General features: G+C 37.6%; 1 protein-coding gene across 1 annotated transcript; it reads left to right on the forward strand.

The window, feature by feature from the left end:
• Positions 1-124: 124 nt before the first annotated feature.
• Positions 125-19,070, forward strand: Smp_169400 (hypothetical protein; the record flags this gene model as incomplete). The annotated part of the gene is made up of 12 exons (XM_018790681.1): positions 125-180; positions 1,467-1,705; positions 1,745-1,817; positions 1,864-1,938; positions 2,538-2,796; positions 6,341-6,699; positions 8,459-8,592; positions 10,418-10,564; positions 12,622-12,721; positions 13,386-13,543; positions 16,710-16,784; positions 18,969-19,070. The coding sequence occupies exons 2-12, from the start codon at positions 1,670-1,672 to the stop codon at positions 19,068-19,070; spliced, it is 1,518 nt and encodes a 505-aa protein (XP_018646077.1). The 5' UTR covers positions 125-180; positions 1,467-1,669.
• Positions 19,071-23,149: the final 4,079 nt, after the last annotated feature.

Raw genomic sequence — 23,149 nt, forward strand, 5'->3', positions numbered from 1 at the left:
AGACTGGACACTCACAGAAACATGCTAGAAAAGGAATAACATAGGCCATAGGCCTTCTGTCCTTACTACACAAATCTGAATCTGTAAATAATGTATGGCTCCCGTTCAAATCAAACGTTACTTGACTGACCTAAGATATCAACTAGCTGGGTTGTATCATATCAACACTAATGTATTCAGGTCAGAGATAGTTGTACATAATAGCTGGAATAGCCAGTTTGGGGTATAGTTTTTATTTTGATCAATGTTTCTTTTTTTTTCTGTTCCTCAGTGTTATTAGAATTTTACTGATGTGTCTGAATCTATACGTTTGCATCCATTTACAAGGAGAGGTTTTATTTTCTTACTTGATTAGATGACTGATCCATGTATTTATTATAAGCCAGTTTTTTTCCAAAAGTCCTATTCTGTTAACCCAACTGGCTTTAAGTTATGTCACCTAACTACTGGTGACGATTATCACGTAGACCCCAATTAGGAAGTTTTCTCTCCGTATGGCTCAAACCAACAATAAATTAATTCATATGTTGGTCGCCTTTAGCCTACCTTTAGCCTACATCCGGGAAGACGGTAACTGGGAATCCGGAACACATAATTGAACCTTCCTAATCAATACAGATCTACAGAATCGTCATTTGACTTGCCATTCCTACCTAAAACCTTATGTTTAACACCTTAATCACATGATTAGAAATTCTGTCAGTAATGTCTTGAAAATATGATGAGATACTTGCGAGTTCTTTTCTTTCTAGTGATGGACAGTTACACAAAAACTACCTTCTCTAAGTCAAAGTCATTTGCATGTTAGCTGCTGGATGATGCTCACGAAACATGTACAAACCATTGGAGCCAGTGTTTCAAAATAATGTCACCAATCAAGCAACCGAAATTCACGGAAATATGTCACTGAAGTTGGTTTTTTAAGCCAACAGCACTTTGAGAAGTAATAGTGTTAAGTAAATTCAATATCTAAAAACTGAGCAGTTTTCAGACTCGATAGTTCTTGTCTTAGTTTGTTATCTATTGAGCCACTCTCTGAGTGTTCATGTAGGCTGCTTCAAGATTTATATAAGAATCGAATGTTTATCCTGTGTTGATTGATGTGGAACTTGAAGTGGTCATGATAATTTACATAGTATCGTTGTTTGCGTGTTTTCAAAAATTGAATAGTTATAATTATTCAACACAAATCAGTTCATACAGTTGTTATTTATATGACCTATCCTAACTAGTCATCAACCGTTAAGTGACCTGCTACTATTACAAGCAGATAAATCTTGAAAATAAATACAGCACTCCTAAAATTTCTTTATCATCACGAATTATTAAAAGGTAACTTCATCTAGAAAAGAGTTATATCCCTACAAAAGGTTATTTCATAGCTCTTGTTCCAATTCTCATATTACTGTTGTTATTGTGTCATTGTTCCACCAGTAATGTTAGATTCTTGTATTCCTTTCTTACAGTCACAAATCTTTGGTGAGAGGGAAACAATATCACGATTGATGATTTGATACTCACATCCACCTTCTTATCCTTTGTATTTATTCAATATTCCAATAAACATCATCACTACGTCTACCTTTTTCACTTTGTACTCACAACAGCAGTTATCATTTAAGTTTTATAATTCGACTTATCAATTTTGTGAGTTCCATCAATTTATAAAATGGACTGTCCAATTGAAGATATCGACAAGAAAGATGTAAGTTTTTCAATTCCATATTGTTAATATTAATAATAGCCAGTTGTAGAACAAAATACTGATGTAAATTTCGTTTATAATGATACTGATGAATACAGTGTAGAAATCGCTGGTATATATTTTTTCAAATAGGCTATTACTAAATTCCTTTCTTGTAGAATTATATAGTTATTCTGAAGAGCCTGAATTTCATATAAATCGTGAATGTTTTGAAAAAGATTTTCATAAATTTGGTAGGTGTTACTCTCCCTTTTGTTTTTATTTGCTTGTATAAAATATTTCCTCTGTAATTTTATCAGCGAACTAGTAATTTCATTTTCTTTCAGCTGTCCTTCATAATCGTCAGCTATTTTAAGTTCACGGTCACTCATTTTCACTGTCTTTTAGATACTCTTCTCTAGTTTTCAGCCACTTCATGATGTGATGTCTTCTTCGGTGTTACTTTACTACAGCTAACTTTATATATTAACATGTATTTTAACCATACTGTTCGATACAAACATAAACTCATGTGGTTTACATTACCCCGTATCTGTACATCCAACTTGAAAATTATTTATTTTGAGCCACAGTATACACAACTACTCTGTTACATCATGTGTCTTCGGTGTTGATATTCCACATCCAGTTTGGCTTGTTGAGACCTGACATTCGAACTCTATATCTTAGGGTGAAGTTTGTTTGCCTCTGTGTCGACCATATCTAGCTTAATTTTCTAGTTATTGGAAACAAGTTTCTTGAAGTGGTGATTTATTTGCATTTATTATGACACTTGTAAAGTTAAGTGCATTGGTTATTTTCATTAATTATATATGTTCTACTTAAATTTCAGTTTCTGTCAAATGGTTTGAGGCTAGCAATGCTGAACGTCATTCACATATTCAACGATTATTAGATCATTTAGAGTCTAGTGATTGTGAAATACGTCAAAGAGCTACTCGATCTCTGTTGTACTTGTTACAAGGAAATTTCGGTGATTGTGAATTAGAGGAAGATCAAATAACATGGGCTAGACATAATGTTTATTTATGCATTGAATCAGGTTTATTACAAGCTATTATAGAACTTCTGTTGTTTGAAATTCACTATGAGTAAGTTGACTAAATCAGTACTATGGTCTTATTAGTGTAAATTCGATTTTAAGGCTTTATTTTAATTTTATGCAGACCTCTACATTCTCTCTTCTTGCTACGTCTATACAACCACTACCAGGGAAGTCCTACTCACTGCCTTCTCGTGGTGGGGGTGTTGTTTACCGAATCAAGAGGACGAAAAGCGAATGTCCGGAGCTTGAACCGGGTTGGTGGATATAGAGGATCCACCCAGGGATGTTGGAAAACCCTGGTTCCAAGCCAATGATGAACATGATTTCCAGGATCCTAAGGGAACAAATGGCTTATGAACCTAATTCTGGTCACCGGCTATCATGGGACTGCATCTCCTGACGTTGCTCCACTGCGTTGTGGATTAGACCTTTAGGTCAAAGGCTCCGTGTGTTGCCCCCTAAGTAAACCACGTGCTTTGATCTGGGCACCCGGTCAGCATTCCAGCCCTCACACAAATAGAATGGTTTATGTGGCGCATATCTATTTGGCGGCTTCTTGTACCAGTGTTTATGTGTTTAAATAAAGAAATAATAGCTCTTTTCAACCATAGGAATAAGAGATTTTTATTGACACAAAGTAGATGCCATTGTTTCCCGTCAGTTTCAATCTACAGAATCAAAATATTTTCTCCGTGGTAGTTAACAGATTTTCTTTTTTAAAAAAGTTTTTAAATGACCTAAAATATCAAATGGGAATAAATATGCAGCTGATAATTGTCTCATTGGTTTGTGTATCATTCTCATTTGTTTTGGACCAAAAACCTAAAGATTATGTCTTTACGTTGTATGCTACTCGTAGTTCAAATTAAACACAAAACAAAAAATGCATCAACACCAAGATGTAAGGCAAAATAATCGAAATATTCATACCAGTTGTAATAGTAATATTAGAAAACAAAATATAGGAATATATAGTTTCAAAAGAAATCTTGATCTTTAGATAAATGCTAGTCGGCACTGATCAGACTACAATGTCTTACCACCAGTCTTGGTGAAAATAATTCTGTCTTCTGTGAAACTTATACTTGGGGTGGGGGCACTCAGAGTTACAGTGTCAGTGATCTGAATCAGTCAGTCAGCTAAAACGTAGGACCACGCACATATATACATCAGTCCAAGTTGCCATACCTCGTTAGCACAACAACATGAACACCGGATTCATAGTAGTTAATTTAGTGGTGGTAATATATAAAAGAAAGGCTGTATATAAGGATATAGTGTAGGAAGGAAGACAGATATCAAGATAAAGAGTTTAAACACCTACGCCATTGTGATCGATTCTGAGCCATGTCACCCAGAGTCTCTAACCATTGGTTACGATAGTCACATGGACCTCAACCAAGTAGTCTGCATCTACCAACATGACTTAGACTAGAAGTTAGTGACTTCAAGGAATAATGCCACGTTCTGGTTTGGTCACCCCTAACTTTCTTCCAACAATTGCCAATACTAGTCAGCATAGCACGTCGTGGTAATCGGTGTTCAGGCATACGTAACACGTGGCCCAACCATCTCAGTCGATGAGAAAATAATGGTAATATCGTTGTTGGTGAGAAAACTAGTGATTCAGAATACGTTTCGAAAGGAGGTATATACATAAAAGGGGTACTGAAACCTAAGATTTAAGGGAATATAAAAAGTGATTGCATCTGTGCCTCTGCAATTCATTGTAAGCCGTATCACCAAATATATTAGGTGGCTTGGTTTACCATGATTCCATTCCACATTTATTATTAACGTTGATTTAGGTGTTGTAATTTTTGAATATGACTCAATTATTTAACATTCTTAAGGGAAACATTTATGATTTTCATTAACTTACACATACGGTCTGCTCATTAAATATGCAGACTAAGCCACTAAGCTTGTTATATCGAAACATAACTAAACAAATGACCAATCTTGCTCAGCTTAAACCCCCATCACATTAGGTCAGTCTGATTTCGGTGATCTGTTTTTTGTCTCATTGCTAATCGCATTAAAAATAATAGGAAGTAAAACAGTCGATATGAATTCCTAAGGTATTTTCAACAATAAAACTAGCGATGAAACATGTGTACTGCTACATATAGAAAGTAGTAGAAATAAGGCCTCCAAATGCCCTGGTACGGTCAAGAGTGGGGAGAGTACGCTCTCCCTCTCCAAATGCTCTCACATGGTCACGGACATATAGCCTCTGCCAGGGAAGTCCTACTCACTGTCTTCTCACAGTGGCGGGGTTTTGTTTACGAAATTGAGAAGAAAAAAAAGCGAATGTCCGGCGCTTTAACCGGGTTGGTGGACACGGAAAATCCACCTAGGGGAGTTGGAAAACCCTCATTCCAAATCAATGGTGCACATGGGCTCCAGTATCCTGAGGGAACAAATGGCGTATGAACCGATCGTCGGTCACCGGCTACCATGGGACTGCATCTCCTTACGATGCTCCATTGTTTTGTGGATCAGATCTTTAGGTCAAAGGCTCCATGTGTGGCCCCTTAAGAAAACCACCTGTTTCGGTTTGGGCACCCGAGCAGTATCACAGCCCTCACAAAAATCAAATGAGATTTGTGCGGCACATATATATCTGGTGCTTCCTTGTACCAATATTTATGTGTTTAAATAAAAATAAAATAAGTAGAAATATACTGTGTAACTTGTAAAAGAAAAGTTTCCTAACGACAGTTCACATATTTATCTGACAAACCATATGTTTATTAGTAGGATTAAGCTGTAAATATTAAACCATTAATTGAAAATGGGTTGATTTATATCAACAAAACATAAAAAGTGAATTACGTTCTGATAGAGTCTCAATCTCTGCACTTTATTTATTTAAACACATAAATATTGGTACAAGGGGGCACCAGATATATATGCGTCACACAAAAAGGTCTGATCCACAAGACAGTGGAACAACGTCAGGAGATACAGTTCCATGATAGCCGATTGATTCGTACGCCATTTGTTCCCTCAAGATACTGGAGCCAGCCCATGTGCACCATTGGTTTGGAATGAGGGTTTTCCAACTCTCCTAGGTGGACTTACTGTGTCCACCAACCGGGTTGAAGCTCCGGACATTCGCTTTTCGTTTTCTCAATTTCGTAAACAACACTCCCACCACAGGGAGGCAGTGAGTAGGACTTCCTTGGCAGAGGCTGTATACGCGTGAACATGTGAGAGCATTTGGAGAGGGAGAGCGGACTCTCCCCACTCTTGACCGTACCAGGGCATTTGGGGGCAAGATCTCTACACTAGATCATTTAATCCTAGCGCTGCTTATAAATTTATTCTGAAAATATTGTCCAGAAGGATGATTAAAGCTAAAGGATTAAACTATCTAGTTCAGAAAACGTTGCTTCACCAAAATCATTCACATGAGTTACAAATTTTCTTTACCATCTTAGTAAAAGTATATTTGTCACTTGAAATATAAAATGATAGAAACAATTCAAATGTAACCATGGTGTTTGTATTAAATTTTCAAAAAATAATATTTAGTTGGTGAATATTTCGAATTTTTATTCAACTCTCCTATTTTTTTTTTACAGTTCATGGGGTGTAAATTCAATTGGAAATGATTCAGCAACCAACAACACCACTTGTAATGGATCAACTAAACCTGGTCAATCTACAGTAACAACAACTATAATTGATACAAATCAAAATTCAACAGTTACATCAACTCGACAATCAAATATTACAATGAAAGATAGTGCAAATCTTCGTGTTTTATTATCTATTTTATATATTATGGTTGAAACTGTTCGTGATGGAATGTTAACAGATCATACGCAACAACAATATCAACAAACTGTTACAGTAAATGATAAACATATCCCGATAACAACAATTCAGGCTAGTAATGATCCAATGGCAAAACTGAGAGAACAGTTTGTGGAAGATTTAGGTATATATGTGTAAACGTATATTTGATTTATTTATTTGAACACATAAATATTGGTACAATGGGCACCAGATATATATACGCCACACAAAAAGGTCTGATCTACAAGACAGTGAAGCATCGTGGGTAGATGCAGTCCCATGGTAGCCAGTGGCCGACGATCGGTTCATACGCCATTTGTTCCTTCAGGATACTGGAGCCCATGCGCACGATTGGTTTGAAATGAGGGTTTTCCAACTCCCTTAAGTGGATCCTCTGTATCCACCAACCTGGTTCAAGCTCCGGACACTTGCTTTTCATCCTCTTAATTTGGTGAACAACACCCCCACCACGAGAAGGCAGTGAGTAGGACTTATCTGTATAACTGTATACGCGTGGCCATGTGAGAACATTTCGAGAGAGAGGGCGAGCCCTCCCCACTCTCGGCCGTACTAGAGCATTCGGGGGCATAAACGTATATATCTGTATAGTAGGTTATTAATCATATGAAGACTGATTAATTGCTTCATTTTCCCCTCATGGTTGCTTATACTACTCTGTTTTACTGTTAGTCGAAATCAATTAATGAATGAACTGCATTACGTATGAAATTAACAGTTGTAAACGTTGAGTGGTATCATTCAAAAATCGTTATATTGGTGCAAAGGAATTTACTTTTCATGTTTCCCTTATATCCTAAGCGTCTACATTATTCTATACTTTCGTATTGCACGAATTCATTCATTCTTCTCGAATCATTTTTGCTATACATAATCTTTTTTACTATTAACGATACTATCAGTAATTTAGCTTATCTACTATTCATCTTGTCGGTCGTATCTTACAATATTGACATTGTGTTGTAACAACTAGAGCTGATACATATTTATGTCTGGTATTTCCATAGTTGAAATCATGAGCCAATTGAAGCTAGACCACCATGGAAAACCTGGAAGCACTAGGCGGCCGTTTCGTTTCGGCCTGATGTTTCGTTGATCATGTCCAAATTGAATATCATGTAGATACAAAAGTTTTTCATCTATAAAAATGTCCTTTTTGAGAACGAAATCATTTGTTCACTAAATAAACTCCATTTGGTTATTATAAATTCTCAAAATGGTTTTGGGTTCAAATGTCAGTGTTAATATATAAACAACACTGAGATGGAAGTATGTACATCTAGTTGATGAGTCTCTAATTGGACAAAACGTTCATTCTAGCTTCCACTATTAGCCGCAATTCAACTTGATTAAAAACTTGTGATTACATGGCTTTATTGAGGTAGTAATCGGATCACAATGTACACATACTGGCAGCAGTGACTAATCACATAGAAGTCTTCAATATCGGCAATTGGAAAATGGAAAGCTTGACAAATGATTCCATTTTTCCTAAACATTTCTTCATATTAAATTCATTTAGTATTGTTTGTTTGAATCTTCCCATCGATGTGTTAGGACTACAACTTGTCAGTCTCTTATTGGCATATGTGCATACTGTGCGTATTGCCTCGATATAGCCTTAATTCACAAGCATGGTAAGCAAAGATGGATAGTGGCTAGTCCCAGAGTGAACATCAACTCTGAGATGCAGGTACATCCAGCTGACGAGTCCCAAATGGGACGAAACGCGCGTCCTGGATTCCACTGTTAGCCACTATCCATCTTTGCTTACCATTTCTACATATTATTACGTTTTTCTTTATGAATCACGCTAATGTTTATCTCCCTTTTCTTTTCTTTCCGTCTCTTTCCCATTCAATTCATAATATCTATTATAATAGCTATGCCTATTGAAAAAGATGGTGATCTCACATTGACTGCTGTACTATTTGGTATGATTCATCGTTTTTGCAGTGGTATTGATCCACATTTTCCAATGAAAAAAGTTCTCTTGTTACTTTGGAAAGTTTTACTGGTAAGTTACAGCGATAATAGTAACAATACTATTATCATTATTACTGACAGTAAATAAACACTGTGTAGTATATTTCGACAAATATCCGTCTTCAAATCATTTTATTATGACCTAAGACGTGGTAAGTTCATTAAGTAGAATCTTGATTATCGATTTGTCCACCCATATTTCCAGTAGAGCCGATGACTATCCGAATGCTAATTGACACACCGACCAATAAACAGTACCGAGGACCTTAACGCTCATCAGTCACCGAGCTCCTTCTAACCCAATAAATAGCCAATCAGAAGACGAAGATAGGAAATAGATTAATTTTCTATTGAAATCACTTCAATTATAACTCAAAACTCATATACTAACATACCTGAAATGCCTTACCACATAGCAAACCAAATTATAGAAATCGTGCTTTAAACACGGTCAAGTCACAAACGGTAGAGAAACAAAGCACACAGTATATGAATAACTAACAGTATAACAACAGCTAATACGTCCACTAATAGTTTACAATGGAAGAAATATGAGAATGCAGCAATACAATTATATACTATTAATGCAATAAAAATACAAGTAGTAGCAATAGTTCGAAAAATAATTCCAAAAGTTCACCCCATTGAGATTATTATTATTATTATTATTATTATTTGAGGACATAAGTATTGGTACAAAGGGGCACCGAATACATGTGCGCCGCACAAATCTCATTTGATTTGTGTGAGGGCTGTGATACTGCCCACGTGCCCAAACCGAAACAGGTGGTTTTCTTAGGGGACCACACTTCGAGCCTTTGACCTAAAGGTCTGATCCACAAGGCAGTGGAGCATCGTGAGGAGGTGCAATCCCATGGTAGCAGGTGACCAACGATTGATTCATGCGCCATTTCTTCCTTCAGGATACTGGAGCTATTGTGCACCGTTGGCTTGAAATCAGGGTTTTCCAACTCCCCTAGGTGGATTTTCCGTGTCCACCAACCCGGTTCAAGCTCCGGACATTCGCTTTTCGTCCTCTCAATTTTGTAAACAACACCCCCACCACGAGAAGGCAGTGAGTAGGACTTCCCTGGCAGAGGCAAAGGTCCCCAGTGAAATACATTTAACTTATGAGTATTCAATAAGTGTGCATAGATTTTTTTCATCATCTACTGGTTACCATTCTTCTTGATCTATAGACGTGCTTTATTCTGTTTTGCTTCTACGGCATGTTTCATCATCATTCATTATACAATGCTCATAAATAATACTAATTGTAATTACCTAGCATTTCGTGTGAAGGTTGGACAGTGAGCAAAATATACCAACCACTATAGAGTTGGTAGTTCCAATTAAATTGTATGATAAGAGCACTTAAACATCGCCAACATACTTACATAATCAGTCAGTGGAAATAAATTTAGAAGTGAGGAAATCGTAACTTACTACTTACAAATTTGGGTAATAGTGGTAATAGAATTAGTCCAAAGTGAGAGAAATTTCAGTAGGTCATTGTCGTTCAGTAAATTTTTCCTAATAAGGTCCTGGGTTCGAATCCTGCGTGTTGGATCGTAGATGCACACTGCTGAGGAGTCCTATACTAGGACGAAACGGCCATTCGGCACTTCTAGGTTTTCAATGGTAGTCTAACATTGATCGATTCGTGATCTCAATATATCTATACTAGTTAATGGATATAGCGGAAATCTGTATACACTTACGTGGTCGGCTAAATTCTTATTCGTTCAGTTATAATCATTTTTGAAGTCACAATTTAGATTTAAACGTCTTATGTGTTCTTTTTCAAATTATAAAACAATTAACTTAAATATTTACACTCAAATTTCCACTTTTAGATAACATTGGGTCCTTTGAGTAACTTATTGGTACGTAAAAATCAAGCACGTGCTCGTTATGGTTTACCACCAGTTTTGGAGGATTCTGTACATGTAATTCAAAAAGTTCGTGCAAGTAGTCCACCTGTAATGTGTATTACAGATCAAGTACTTTCTAGAATGCAGCGTAATAACACTAATAATAATATTAATAATAACAATCGACATCCAATCATAAGTCAATGTGTGTATCTTTTCAACGTCTAGTTTGCTATTTTGTATAGGGTTTTTTTGAATACAATATTAGTATGAAGGGATTTGTATGGATTGTAGTATTTTCACAGTTGAAATTACGGACTGATCTTAGCAAGGCCACTACTGAAAACCTGAAAGCACTCAACGGCCGTTTCGTTCTAGTATGGGACCCCTCGGCAGTGCACATCCAATCATGTGTTTACTAGCTACTAACTTTGAGAGGTAATTCCCGGAGTTCTGGTGAGAAGCTGTGGTCTGTGAACTTTGGTCCGCGTCGGGTGTGAGATAATTATCCACCACAGGCAATGGATGAACTGGATCAATTACAATTAGACACTAACATCGTCGAATGCCTGCTCAGTGCTCTAGGGATTAAGCGTCCGTGCACGAGGCCTGAGGTCCTGGGCTCGAGTCCCGCACACGGAGCCGTAGATGTGCACTCTTGACGAGTTTCGTTCAATGAGGTAACTGGCGTTAAGGGCTTCCAGGTTTCCGATCTTAATCCTGTTAAGATCAGTTCGTGGTTTCAATATATGTTTATGGGAATAATATGTATAGTTACAGTAAACAATTGTGCAATAAGTTAAAAAATGGTGAAATAATAAGACTTTTGTAATATTGTTAAGAGCCATCAAGAGTCCCTCGTTACAGTCTATGAAAGCTAGAAAAAGGCTGAAAACCATTTTCATCCAATTAGCATATAATAGAAGCCATGGCTTATGAACATAAGTCAACCTAATGTTTTAAATAACATTTTTACCGGAATACGATGAAGATCATGGATCCTGTTGTGAAGAATTTTAACTATACAAATGATATTCCTCCTATTTCAAATTACTATACCTCCTTAAACTAATCATGGCTTGTAGTGTTTTTGTGGATGAAGATATTACTTGGTATTTGCATCTGAGGAGGAAGTTGTCCTGAGGTATTACGTGAGTAAAGTGTTTACATAAAATAGCCGGAATCTCAATCGACACTGCTTTTTCACAGTGGAAGGAAGAGTTAGAGAAAGTTGACCCTAACATGAACACACCTTACCTTACCAAATGGATTTCCACCGCAGTCGATAAAGCCTAAGATATGTGACGTTAATACGTCCGAAACTACTCACATAAAAGCCATGTGTAATTAGCCTGAAGCAATTATCCCTTGAGGTCACTCTTCCCGGTTAAAAAAATCACTTATAACTTAGTTCCCTTCTCACGTCCCTCAAGAATAAATATCTCATTGCGTGAGCTACCAGAAAGTTAAAACCGTCTCAGTATCTTTAACAACACTCAAGCTCATTGGATTGGTCTAGGATAAGTTAAAAATACCTTTCTTCATAAAATCTCTCCATTCCATATGAAATGTCACTTGGATGCATAACATGCTTGACGTACACACTTAGAATGTGGTGTATACTACTTATATCGACGGACATAAGTAGTAAGTAACACCAACCGGAAGTGAATCAAGGAAAGATAGTTTAATGACTAAAGCATTCATATTTTGACCAATTGGAAATAGATTTGACCTAGCCTTGCACCTTTTTCATAATAAAAAACCCTTACAGATTCGTTAGGTATGATACATAGTGTGGTTTAAAACAAGATAAGAACCTCTCAACCATCTACTTAAATACCACAAAACCTGACGACTCTGGGTTCGACTCCGCGGAAGATCATGAGTGCACACTCTTGACGAAGAGTCGTTTCAAAATACTTGGCTTTTTTCCCTTCTATTTCCGTGATTGGAAAAGCTTTTCGTATTTCATTGATCATTTAGTATCTTTAGATTGTATAATTTTAAATAGGTGCATATCTTTGTTACATTTTTTATCACTAGCAAATCAATCTCCTCGACAAGGTAGTTTAGCTGGCGGTCGCTTGGCGTTTGAACAACAACAGCAACAACAACAACAGTCTGTTGTCACTGCAGTAACTTTTCCATTCTCAGCTGATTCTTCTAAACTTCCTATCATTCAGAGTCAATCACAATCAACTGAGGAGTTTACAACAACTTCAGGTTTTGATACACCTCGACCAAGTTCACCTGTGTCATCAGATACTATTAATCATGATGATGGTAAGATAGTGATAGTTTTCAAACTTTATGGGTTTTTAGGTTATATTCATAAGAAATTATTCTTGGTTGTAACTTTGAAAACCAGGAACATGGGCACTGAACAGCTGCTTCGTCCTATAAAAGGACTCCTAAATAGTGCGTGTTCAATATTTCCATCAGTGATTAAACCCAGGATCTTGAGTTTTTCCAACAAACGCTCAGCCATTAAGACCACTAGGTCATAATTCAACTATACAATTCCAAATTTAGTCAGTTTGCGATATAGAGTGACTACCATCCTACACCAATTTCTGTGAATTGTTTTACTCCTAATATATGTGAACTTCTCCACTAGTCGTGATTTCTCATTAAAACTCCTAGAGTTGCTTGGTAAAGTAATATACTAATGTGAAGTTGATTTAATTTGTAGATTGTATTCGTTGCATATTAATTTCAGTATTTTCATAGTTCAAATCATAAGTCAATTGAAGCTAGACCACCATGGAAAATCTGGAAGCACTGGACGGCCGTTTCGTTCTATTATGGGACTCCTCAACAGTGTGCATCCACGATCCTACACTCGCGAGATTCGAACCCAGGACCTACCAAAAAAGTACTGAAATCTTCACAAAACCCCTTCTGATAATAATTTCAGTTGATAATTTCAATTATATTTTAATTTTAGGAACAAATAATCGTGATACAAGTGATTTGTTGACTTCATCTAATTTAAATCAACCAAATTTCAATCATCATCAAGTTATCCTACCAGGATTATCAAATTTATATATGGATGAGAAAAGTTTACCATGGAAACCAAAAGTTAAAAAAAAGGATTTAGAGGTAAATTTTTGTTGTTTTTTCTCCTGATACGGAAGTTATGTGTTTATTTATTTATTTAAACACCAACATTGGTGCAATGAAGCACCAAATACATATGCGCCACACAATAGTCAGTCAGTCACAACGTAGAACTTTGTACATACGTACATCAGTTTGAGTTGCCATACCACATTAGCACAGAGATTCAGTTGTCGATTCAAATCTCATAGTGGTAGAAGTAGTAAGAGTTTAAGCATTATGTGAAAGATTAAGGCTTGAAGATGTTATTGAAGGATTATAATACAGTGAAATAACAATAATGTGACTAGTAGTGTAGTGAACAAAACACGAATAGGGACAATCGAATGTATTTAAGCACAAATTACAGTTACTTAGTTTTTCCTGGTTAGCGTTTTTTTAGCGAGTTGGTTTTCTACAGGATGGGGTCGCCAACTCCATGTCCAACCATCCTCCTTTACCCGGGCTTGGGACCGGCAGTAGCTCCCGGAGGATCTACAGGCGGAGTTACGAATTACAGACTATCTCACTAAATTCTGATAACCATACAGTAAACAGTTAATTTGCAAAATAACAACCAATGGCCTCAATCTTCACTGTTCCTTCTGTAAATATCAGTTCATCTTCTCTAATTCCATTGTTCATGCATTTTCCTACCAATTACGCTTCATTCCTGTTCTTTCCTTATCGATCTTCTGCCAAAATACATTCTATGCCTGACCATCACCATATACTACTTATATGGATATAAGTAGACCACACTACAGTAGTTGTCATTGATTTGTGTGAGAGAGACTAAAATAGGTGTAGAGCGAGGTTAAACTCTGAAAATCTTGCAATTTTTTAATTTTATCACCCTTATAACATAAAAGTGTCTCACATCTAAATATACAGTAAATACTTTATTTGCAAAAATATTAGTCAATCGTCTCAGACATTAATGTTCTTTTGTTTCCACACTATTCATTCTCTGTTCTACGAACTTCCTAACCTTCTGATTCCAGGTATTTCACTTTCGATTAATGACAAGGCGACATGCTTGAATATCTGGTCTACTGGTTTCTGTCATCTGGATATTTCAACAAGTTATCTGTTTTCTTGTTTGTTTTAACGCATCATTGTGTCTATTAGTCTCATAACCTACTCAGATGTGTTTGTGAAAAGTTAACTATATTTCACTGTAAAAGTTACAAAAGAACCTAAACAGAGATATCGTGGTTTCTGGCAATATGCATCGAAAAGGATATACATTATTCAGATGTCAATTCCTGAACAGTTCATAGATAATTCCTAGCAGTTACTATCCATGTATTCTTCGTTAGGATATAATAAGTGCGTACTGCTAATCACTCTAATAATAAGACGAAATTGCTGTCCAATACTCGTTGGTTCTCAGTGATGCCTTAATCTTTAAAGAATACCACCCACAAACAATTATCAATTAATTATCAGAAGGGGTTTTGTGGAGATTTAGCATTTGCATAGTTGAAAGCGTGAGTCAATTGAGGCTAGATCACCATCGAAAACCTGGAAGCACTGGACGGGCGTTTCGTCCTGTTGTGGGACTCCCCAGCAGTGTGCATCCACGATCCCACACTCGCGAAATTCGAAACCAGGACCTACCAGTCTCGAGCCAGAGTCCTTAACCGATAGACCATTGAGCCGGCGCACTGCTGAGGAGTCTCATAATAGGACAAAACGGCCGTCCAGTGCTTCCAGGTTTTCGATGGCGGTCTAGGTTCAATTGACTCACGCTTTCAACTATGCAAATTATCAATTCATTAATTGTTATAGGAATTCTTCCTGTTTTCTTTTGTTAACTTACTTTAGGCATTTCTAACGAGTGTTCGCTTGAAATTTATTGGTTTTCATGTACCTAATGATATAGTCTCTTTGGCTGGTCTTCCTGAACCAATTCATGAAGCTGTACGTGTAATGCGTGAACATCTTTATATTTCATTAGGTGAAATGCAAATTGAACGAGAAAATGAAATTGCTCAAAATCCTCTATCTATGGTGAGTTATTATTACTATTCCCGAATAAATTCATGCAGTATGTCACAATACCTGAACATACAACTAGCAAATGAGGTGGATTAATCACTTAAGTATTTGGCTCTCAACCAATAGGTTCCAAGTTGAAACACTCAGATTTCGACTTAACCATTTCTTGCACAACTAAAATAGAGCTTAAGGTTAAGTATATGAACCTGTAGTTGTTATGTCCTATGGCCCGTCAAATATCACGTGACAAAGTCACCAACTAATGTGACCTTGTCCCTGTGCTAAACCAATGATGCTTTAACCAGTACGAGCAGCCTTGAGTCCACCTAGTCTTTATTGATCCTCTGTATAGAAGTTCTCGCCTAATCCAGCCCGGTTCAGTCCAGAACGCAAATGTTAGCCTCTACTATATTGATAACGTTTCGGACGTACTTGGTTTATATACAAACAGACCAAACCACATCACACTATAAAATGAAAAATAATAATTATACAAGATCAAGCCGAAAGTGGCTATGTGTGCGAGAGACTGTAACTAATAGATTGGGAAATGTTATAATAGTAGTCAGTAGGTCAAATGAAAGCTTATAATAAGAGGAATATAGATTTATATGATCTAGTTACTTAACAGTTATACAATGAGAATATATATGATATATAATTCTGTAAATAGTTCCCGAAAAATACCCGTAATTTCATCTTCTTCGGACACAACAATAGTCATACTGGGACGTGCGACTGCTGGGCTGACATCGGATGTGGATGATTCAGCAGATCGCTGGGGCTCAGGCGTCTAACGTCCACGAGTTCTGGGTGGACATCAGATTTCGATCGTCCGGCTGGTCGACGGAGCTGCGGAGGTCGGCACGCCTCAGACTCAAAATTTTGAAGGGGAGCGTGATTATAGAACACTTAGTTGGTCGAGGAAAGCTGTTAAGTTACTGACTATTGATTTGAACTATTTAAAGAGATATCATAGGCTACCTGGTTAAAACATGTAGAATAATCTGTTATTTTCTAGTTCGAAACTTACAGTAACATAGTTCCAGAATCCATAGGATCCATTCACTATTCTCAGAATCTCTCATTCATGTGCTCTTGATGTTCTCTTAAATTTTTACTACATGCTTCTATTTCACTTAAAATTTCATTATTTTTTTTCAAGGTAGGGGAGTCTATACCAAATACACCAGTTGAACGACTTTATCGTTCTATGTATCCTTTACTGCCACAATATATGGTAAGTTATCAACTTGTTTTTAATCTGGACTATGTGTTAAATAACTCCCCAACCGTTGCTGCTACCTTGACGTGGTGGTCGGGCTTGCCTATCGTGATGAACCAATCGAGCTGTACTGGCTGGAACAATCGTTCCTCAAGGTCCTACCATACCAGTCAGGCAGGTCGGTTGAAGAGCGGTAAGACTAAAAGCATCAAACCCAACGTACGAAGGCGAAGTCGTACTTCTGACTGTATAGAGGTGTGACAGCAGTAAGGTGTTTCCTTCAGACAACCAGCATAACAACAATGCTGCCTTCCCACAAGGAGGGGTGAAGTTAGAAAAGGTCGACCCTAAAAATTCACACCTCGCCTTATTTCATGGATTCCCGTCTCCAGTGGCAGGGTCTCAACAAGTATGGAGCTAACACGAAAATTACCCGCAAAAAGGTCGTATTTAACCGACCTCAAGCAGTTGTTCCTTGGGCACTGCGGTCACGCTCTCATTAAGACCACTTCTAACCCAATTTCATTTTCAGGTACCTCTAAAAGAACCCTTCCACGGTGTGGGCAACCGGGAAGTGATAACTGCCCTCATACCTCTAACAGCACTTAAGACCACTGTTTATTAACTCTGTAAATGTTTGTAAAAGCTCATTTCTTTTAAATGTTCAATATTGAAACTAGTCAGTATTTGTTAGGTCAATATAAGTTCTAAGCAGATTGATTTAAGATTACAGTCTTCCAAATACAAGTTTTAGTATATTTTGTATGTGGTTATTTATTTATTTATTTAAACACATAAATATTGGTACAAGGAAGCACCAGATACATATGCGCCATACAAATCTCATTCGATTTGCTTGAGGGCTGTGATACTGCCCAGGTGCCCGAACTGAAGCAGGTGTTTTTCTTAGGGGGCCACACATGGAGCCTTGACCTAAAGGTCTAACCCACAAGGCAGTGGGGCATCGTGAGGAGATGCGGCCCCATGGTAGCCGGTGACCAACGATTGATTCATACGCCATTTGTTCCATCAGGATACTGGAGCCAGCCCATATGCACCATTGGTTTGGAATGAGGGTTTTCCAACTCCCCTAGGTGGACACGGAGAGTGTCCACCAACCCGGTTAAAGCGCCGGACATTCGCTTTTCGTCCTCTCAATTTCGTAAACAACACCCGTGGTGTGAGAATGCAGTGAGTAGGACTTCTGTGGCAGAGGCTATATATTCGCGTGGCCATATGAGAGCATTTGGAGAGGGAGAGCTGACTCTCCCTACTCTCGGCCGTACCAGGGCATTTGGGTTTGAGGTCCATGTTTCTTTCCATTTTGGATTCACCTAGATGCATGTTTGTATCGTAGTATTGCTAATTTCCATTTTGGAGCTTAAATCAAAGTGCCTATTTATTCAAGTTCATCGGATTCAGAGTGAAGATTAGCTACACTAGGTTGCAGGTTCATCAAGCTAATGAATCCTGAATGTGATGTAACCCGTACCATAGATTCCAATGCTAGGCTACTGTCCAAACATAATAATTCTGTAATCTGTTATGATTGTGTCATATTATTTAACGAGTATGTATATGGAATAGCATTGACTTATTGGTTAGTGAGATTCGACTTTCAGGCACTAATTCACAGGGTTGAACCTCGCTTCACCCATTTCGGTTTTGAGGAACCAGATAGTATCAATAGCCCTTGAAGCCTAGTGCAGTAATCTGTACACCTGGTGATGAATAAGTTAAGAACAAGCATACAGTGGGACGTAAAAACTTTAATTTCTATTTCGTGTGAGGTTATAGGCGCGTTGTACTGAAGAGTCAGTTTTTTCAGATTTTGTATCAGCCACTATGCCTGGATCTCTTGTTCCGTATTCTTTCACCCAATTTTATCACCAAGTAACTACTTTCGCTCACATTACTTGACTAACTCTTTAAGTCATAACTGTCTACTTGGATTTCTTTGGGGTTTACTGGGCTTTGGGTTACTCCACTTGATTAGTTCTAGTTTTGGACTTGCCTGTGTTGTATTTCCGCCACTGTTTCCCGGTAAGTTTTTTTTGTTCGGTCCCCTTTACCTTTCTAGTTGGGGGATTCTTCCGTTGCATTTTGGTCACTTAACATGATATATTCAATAAAGTCGCGCTACGGTGTAGATTTCGACCTGATGATTTCCTTCAGTCTTTCTTTATTCTTAAATTATAGATAGGTTTACTAAAGATCCTGTTAGCTGCTAGTCCCACTTCACGTACAAAAACAGAATCTATTAATATTTTGGCTGAAATGACACCAGAAACAATGCCGTAAGTCTATCCACAGTAAAATTAGTTAGTTTAGTTTGTCATGGTTTGAGTTATCGCGTTTTTTGTATTTTTTTGGCTGCATTTTGATCAACCTTGGTATTGTGTTATATCCCCTGGTGAATTATGTGTTCTGGACTTAACGGGCTGGGCTAGGCAGATAGGAAGGGCCGAATAGCACTCAAGACTGCTCGTACGATTTCAAGTATCATTTGCGTCTGATCAATAAATTCACTGCTCTCTAAATTGACGTTCATATATTAAATTGGGCACTCATACGATACATATCACGAACCCATACGTTATAACAACTGACGACGGGGTAAAAAAATGGCTTTAACTTCCGATCAATTTCAGTTGCTAATCCAGAGACAAGAGCAGCGTTTTAAAAAGAGTCAGTTGGATTTCATTGACAAGTTACATGCGAAGCTGCTGAATCACCCATGCTTTGGGGGTGCGACGGAAGTTGACGCATTGATTTCTAAATTGCGTAAAGAACTGGAAGTCGATTGCAGAACAAATGAATATGCAGAGGAAAGCCTCAATGAATCCGCGAAAAACAGTAATTTAAATGCAGCAGTAGCAGTCCCACATGATCAGCCCAGTAGTCCGGTATTGTCTGTTTCAGAGACATGTCCTATACACGGTCCAAGTCCTATTAACCCTGAAAACGGACGTGCAAATAGTGGATCAACCTGTTTACAGAAAGACAATGTTTTGCTAAATGCTCATGAAATTGCTGCAGCACCCGCCCACGAAGAAACGGGAAACAAAGCGAGCAGTATATTGAATACAGTGGTGCCAAATGAAACTAATCATGATACGAAAAATGTTTCTAATGAATCTAATGATCAAAATTCTGTAATTGTTCTGCCAGATTTAGATTATTTTGATGATTCATATGTTCCTGTTGAACTCTCTTATAAAAATGAGAGAAAAATGTCAGATGCATTAAATGATAATCAAGAATCCACTGATTATGATTCATTATCTGCCAATGAGGTTCCAAAAAAATTGAAGCAAACTGTTTCACAAGAATCGAAAGCTGGTGACCTCAAATCAATTGTCGTCGATCCTCATGATCTCGTCAGTTCTAATGGATTCCTTGTTAAATATGACAAACATGTTCTATATAATGTCAAATTAATAGTAACTTGGCTATATGAGGATCCAACAGTCTTTCGTGGGGGAGGAGGAATTCGAGAAATTTAAAATCCGGATATCAACTCCGGATTTCTCAAAAGGGGGAGGTGTTATATCCCCTAGTGAATTATGAATGGTAACTCTAAGGACTATTTATCGACCAATGTATTATGCCTATTTCCTATTGTACAATTATTACGTAACTGAACTATTCATATCCGTATTTCTCTTATCATTAGCTTTATTTTGATCTTTGATTTATTATCATACGATTCTTGAGTTATAATCAGTTTATTGATTACTTTGGTTTGTATAAAAACCCAGTATGTTTGTAAATAATGATTCATACCACTGAGGCTGTTATTTGTGTTCTGCACTCAACTGGCTGGGCTAGGCAGATAGCAGGGCCGATACGCAATCAAGACTGCTCGTACGATTTCAAGTATCATTTGCGTCCGATCAGTAAAATCCACTCCTCCCTAAATTGCACATTCATATATATTACGAAGCCATACGTTATAACATATTGAGTATTGCGTTCGAATCCCGGAGTAAACATCAACTCTGGGATGTAAACACATTTAACTAACGAGTTCCAAATGTAAAAAAACGCGGGTGTTCGATTCAACGGTTGACATTCTATTTATTATATATATATATATATATATATATATATATATATATATATATATATATATATATATATATATATATATATAATAGTTGATGTTGGAGATGGGATATGGGATGTAATGAAGTTGAAGTTGTCAATGAAACATGAAATACACCGATAGCTAAGTACGGGTTTGAGCAGTGACTATTGAATGAATATTGAGAACATAAGTTATTACTAGTGAGTGTATGACTCTAAACTCATGTCTTTAAAATCGTTACTAACGGTCGCCAGTATTCAGGTGGTTGCAGCAATACATGCGAATTATCGGTCGAGCCCCAAAGCGCTCTGATACGGCTAAGGGTGTGGAGAGTCTCCTCTCCCCATCGAAATGCTCTCACACCGTCACGCATATACAATCACTGTCAGGAATGTTCTACTCACTGCATTCTCGCCGCAAAAATGTTATTTACGAAATTGAGAAGATGAAAAGCGAATGTACAGCTCTTTAACCGGGTTGGTGGATATAGAGTATCCACCCAGGGATGTTGGAAAACCCTGATTCCAAGCCAATGGTGAACATGATTTCCAGGATCCTGAGGAAACAAATGGCCTATGAACCTAATGTTGGTCACCGACTACCATAAGACTGCATCTTCTCACACTGTTCCACTGCCTTGCGGATCAGACATGTACGTCAAAAGCTGGTGGAGTGGCCCCCTAATAAAACCACGTGGTTTGATGTGGGCACCCAGTCAGTATCACAGCCCCCACATAAATCAATGATAACTATTAGTGGCGTCATTGTTATTGTGTTGTGCATATGTGTTTGGTGCCTCCTTGTACCGATGTTTGTGTTTAAATAAATAAATAAGTAAACGAACCTCCTGTACGGTGAAAGCAGTATACTCCCAGCTACATTGACGATATATTCTGCATGTAGTGGTTAGAACAGTTCTTATGGCTTCCCGAGGTAGTCTATTTTTGGCTGGCCATTGAATGTGACATTCTTCCCTAGTCAAGTATTTTATGACTTTTCTATGTACTTTGTCATGTGTTATCTTGTTAGTTATATTTTACGTGTACTTACATTGTGCGTATCTGTCATCCAAACAATTGATTGTCTATAGTTTACACATCATTCACTTCATGTAAAAGGACTGATTCATCCCTATTATTTCATTGGATAGACCTGTTTACCATCTCCAATTCACATCTTTTATCATTAATGGATATCTGATAAATATGTACCGTCGTTCAAAACTTGTTAATTCACAACAGAATATATATGTAGACAATTAGGATATATGCGTTGTCTCTATCGTTTGATCATACTGAAGTCGGGTATTTATTTTTATTTAAACACGTAAATATTGGTACAATTAAGGACCAGATACATTTGCGCCACACAAATCTCAGTTGATTTGTGTGAGGGATGTGATACTAACCAGATGCTCAAACTGAAGCAGGTAGTTTTCTTAGGAGACCACACCCGGAGCCTTCGACCTAAAGGTCTGATCCACAAGGCAGTCGAGCATCGTAAGAAGATGCAGTCCCATGGTAGCCGGTGACCAACAATTGGTTCATACGCCATTTGTCCCCTCAGGATTCTAGAGCCCATGTGTCACCATTGGTTTGGAATCAGGGTTTTCCAACTTCCCTAGGTGGACACGGAGAGTGTCCACCAACCCGGTTAAAGCGCCAGACATTCGCTTTTCGTCTTCTCAACAACACCCCTACCACTGTGAGAAGGCAGTTAGTAGGACTTCCCTGACAGAGGCTATATACGCATGGCGATGTGAGTGCATTTTGAGAGGGAGAGCGGACCCTCACCACTCTCGGCCGTACCAGGGCATTTCGGGGCACTGAAGTTGGTAATGAGCATTAGACATTTCAATTCAATTCATATGTTTCTTCTATAAATTTTATCTATCCATCTGCTGTTATCATGTTATTATTCTATTTCCTTGTTGTTGCTTTTTGGATCTATTTAGAACTGATGGAACTGAAGAGACTATACTTGATAGTGATAATAAACGTCATCGTGAAATTATTGTTAAAGCGATATCAGCTTTGTTATTACTATTATTGAAACATTTTAAATTGAATCATATTTATCAAGTAAGTTAAGTGTTATTTTTGAAACAGATGTAATAACTAAATGAGTAGTAAAACATTTAAAGTCTTGGATTCGACTCCTGGGGATGAGGTGTTGTGTATGATACTCTCATGAGATGGTGGAGAAAATTTATAGCTCAGGTGGGTGATTTTGATGAAGTTTTGTTCACTGAGCTGAATGATTTGGTCGTGGAGCTTTCATCGTCCTTCTG

Source organism: Schistosoma mansoni (assembly GCF_000237925.1).
Source record: "Schistosoma mansoni, WGS project CABG00000000 data, supercontig 0041, strain Puerto Rico, whole genome shotgun sequence".
NCBI lineage: Eukaryota > Metazoa > Platyhelminthes > Trematoda > Strigeidida > Schistosomatidae > Schistosoma > Schistosoma mansoni.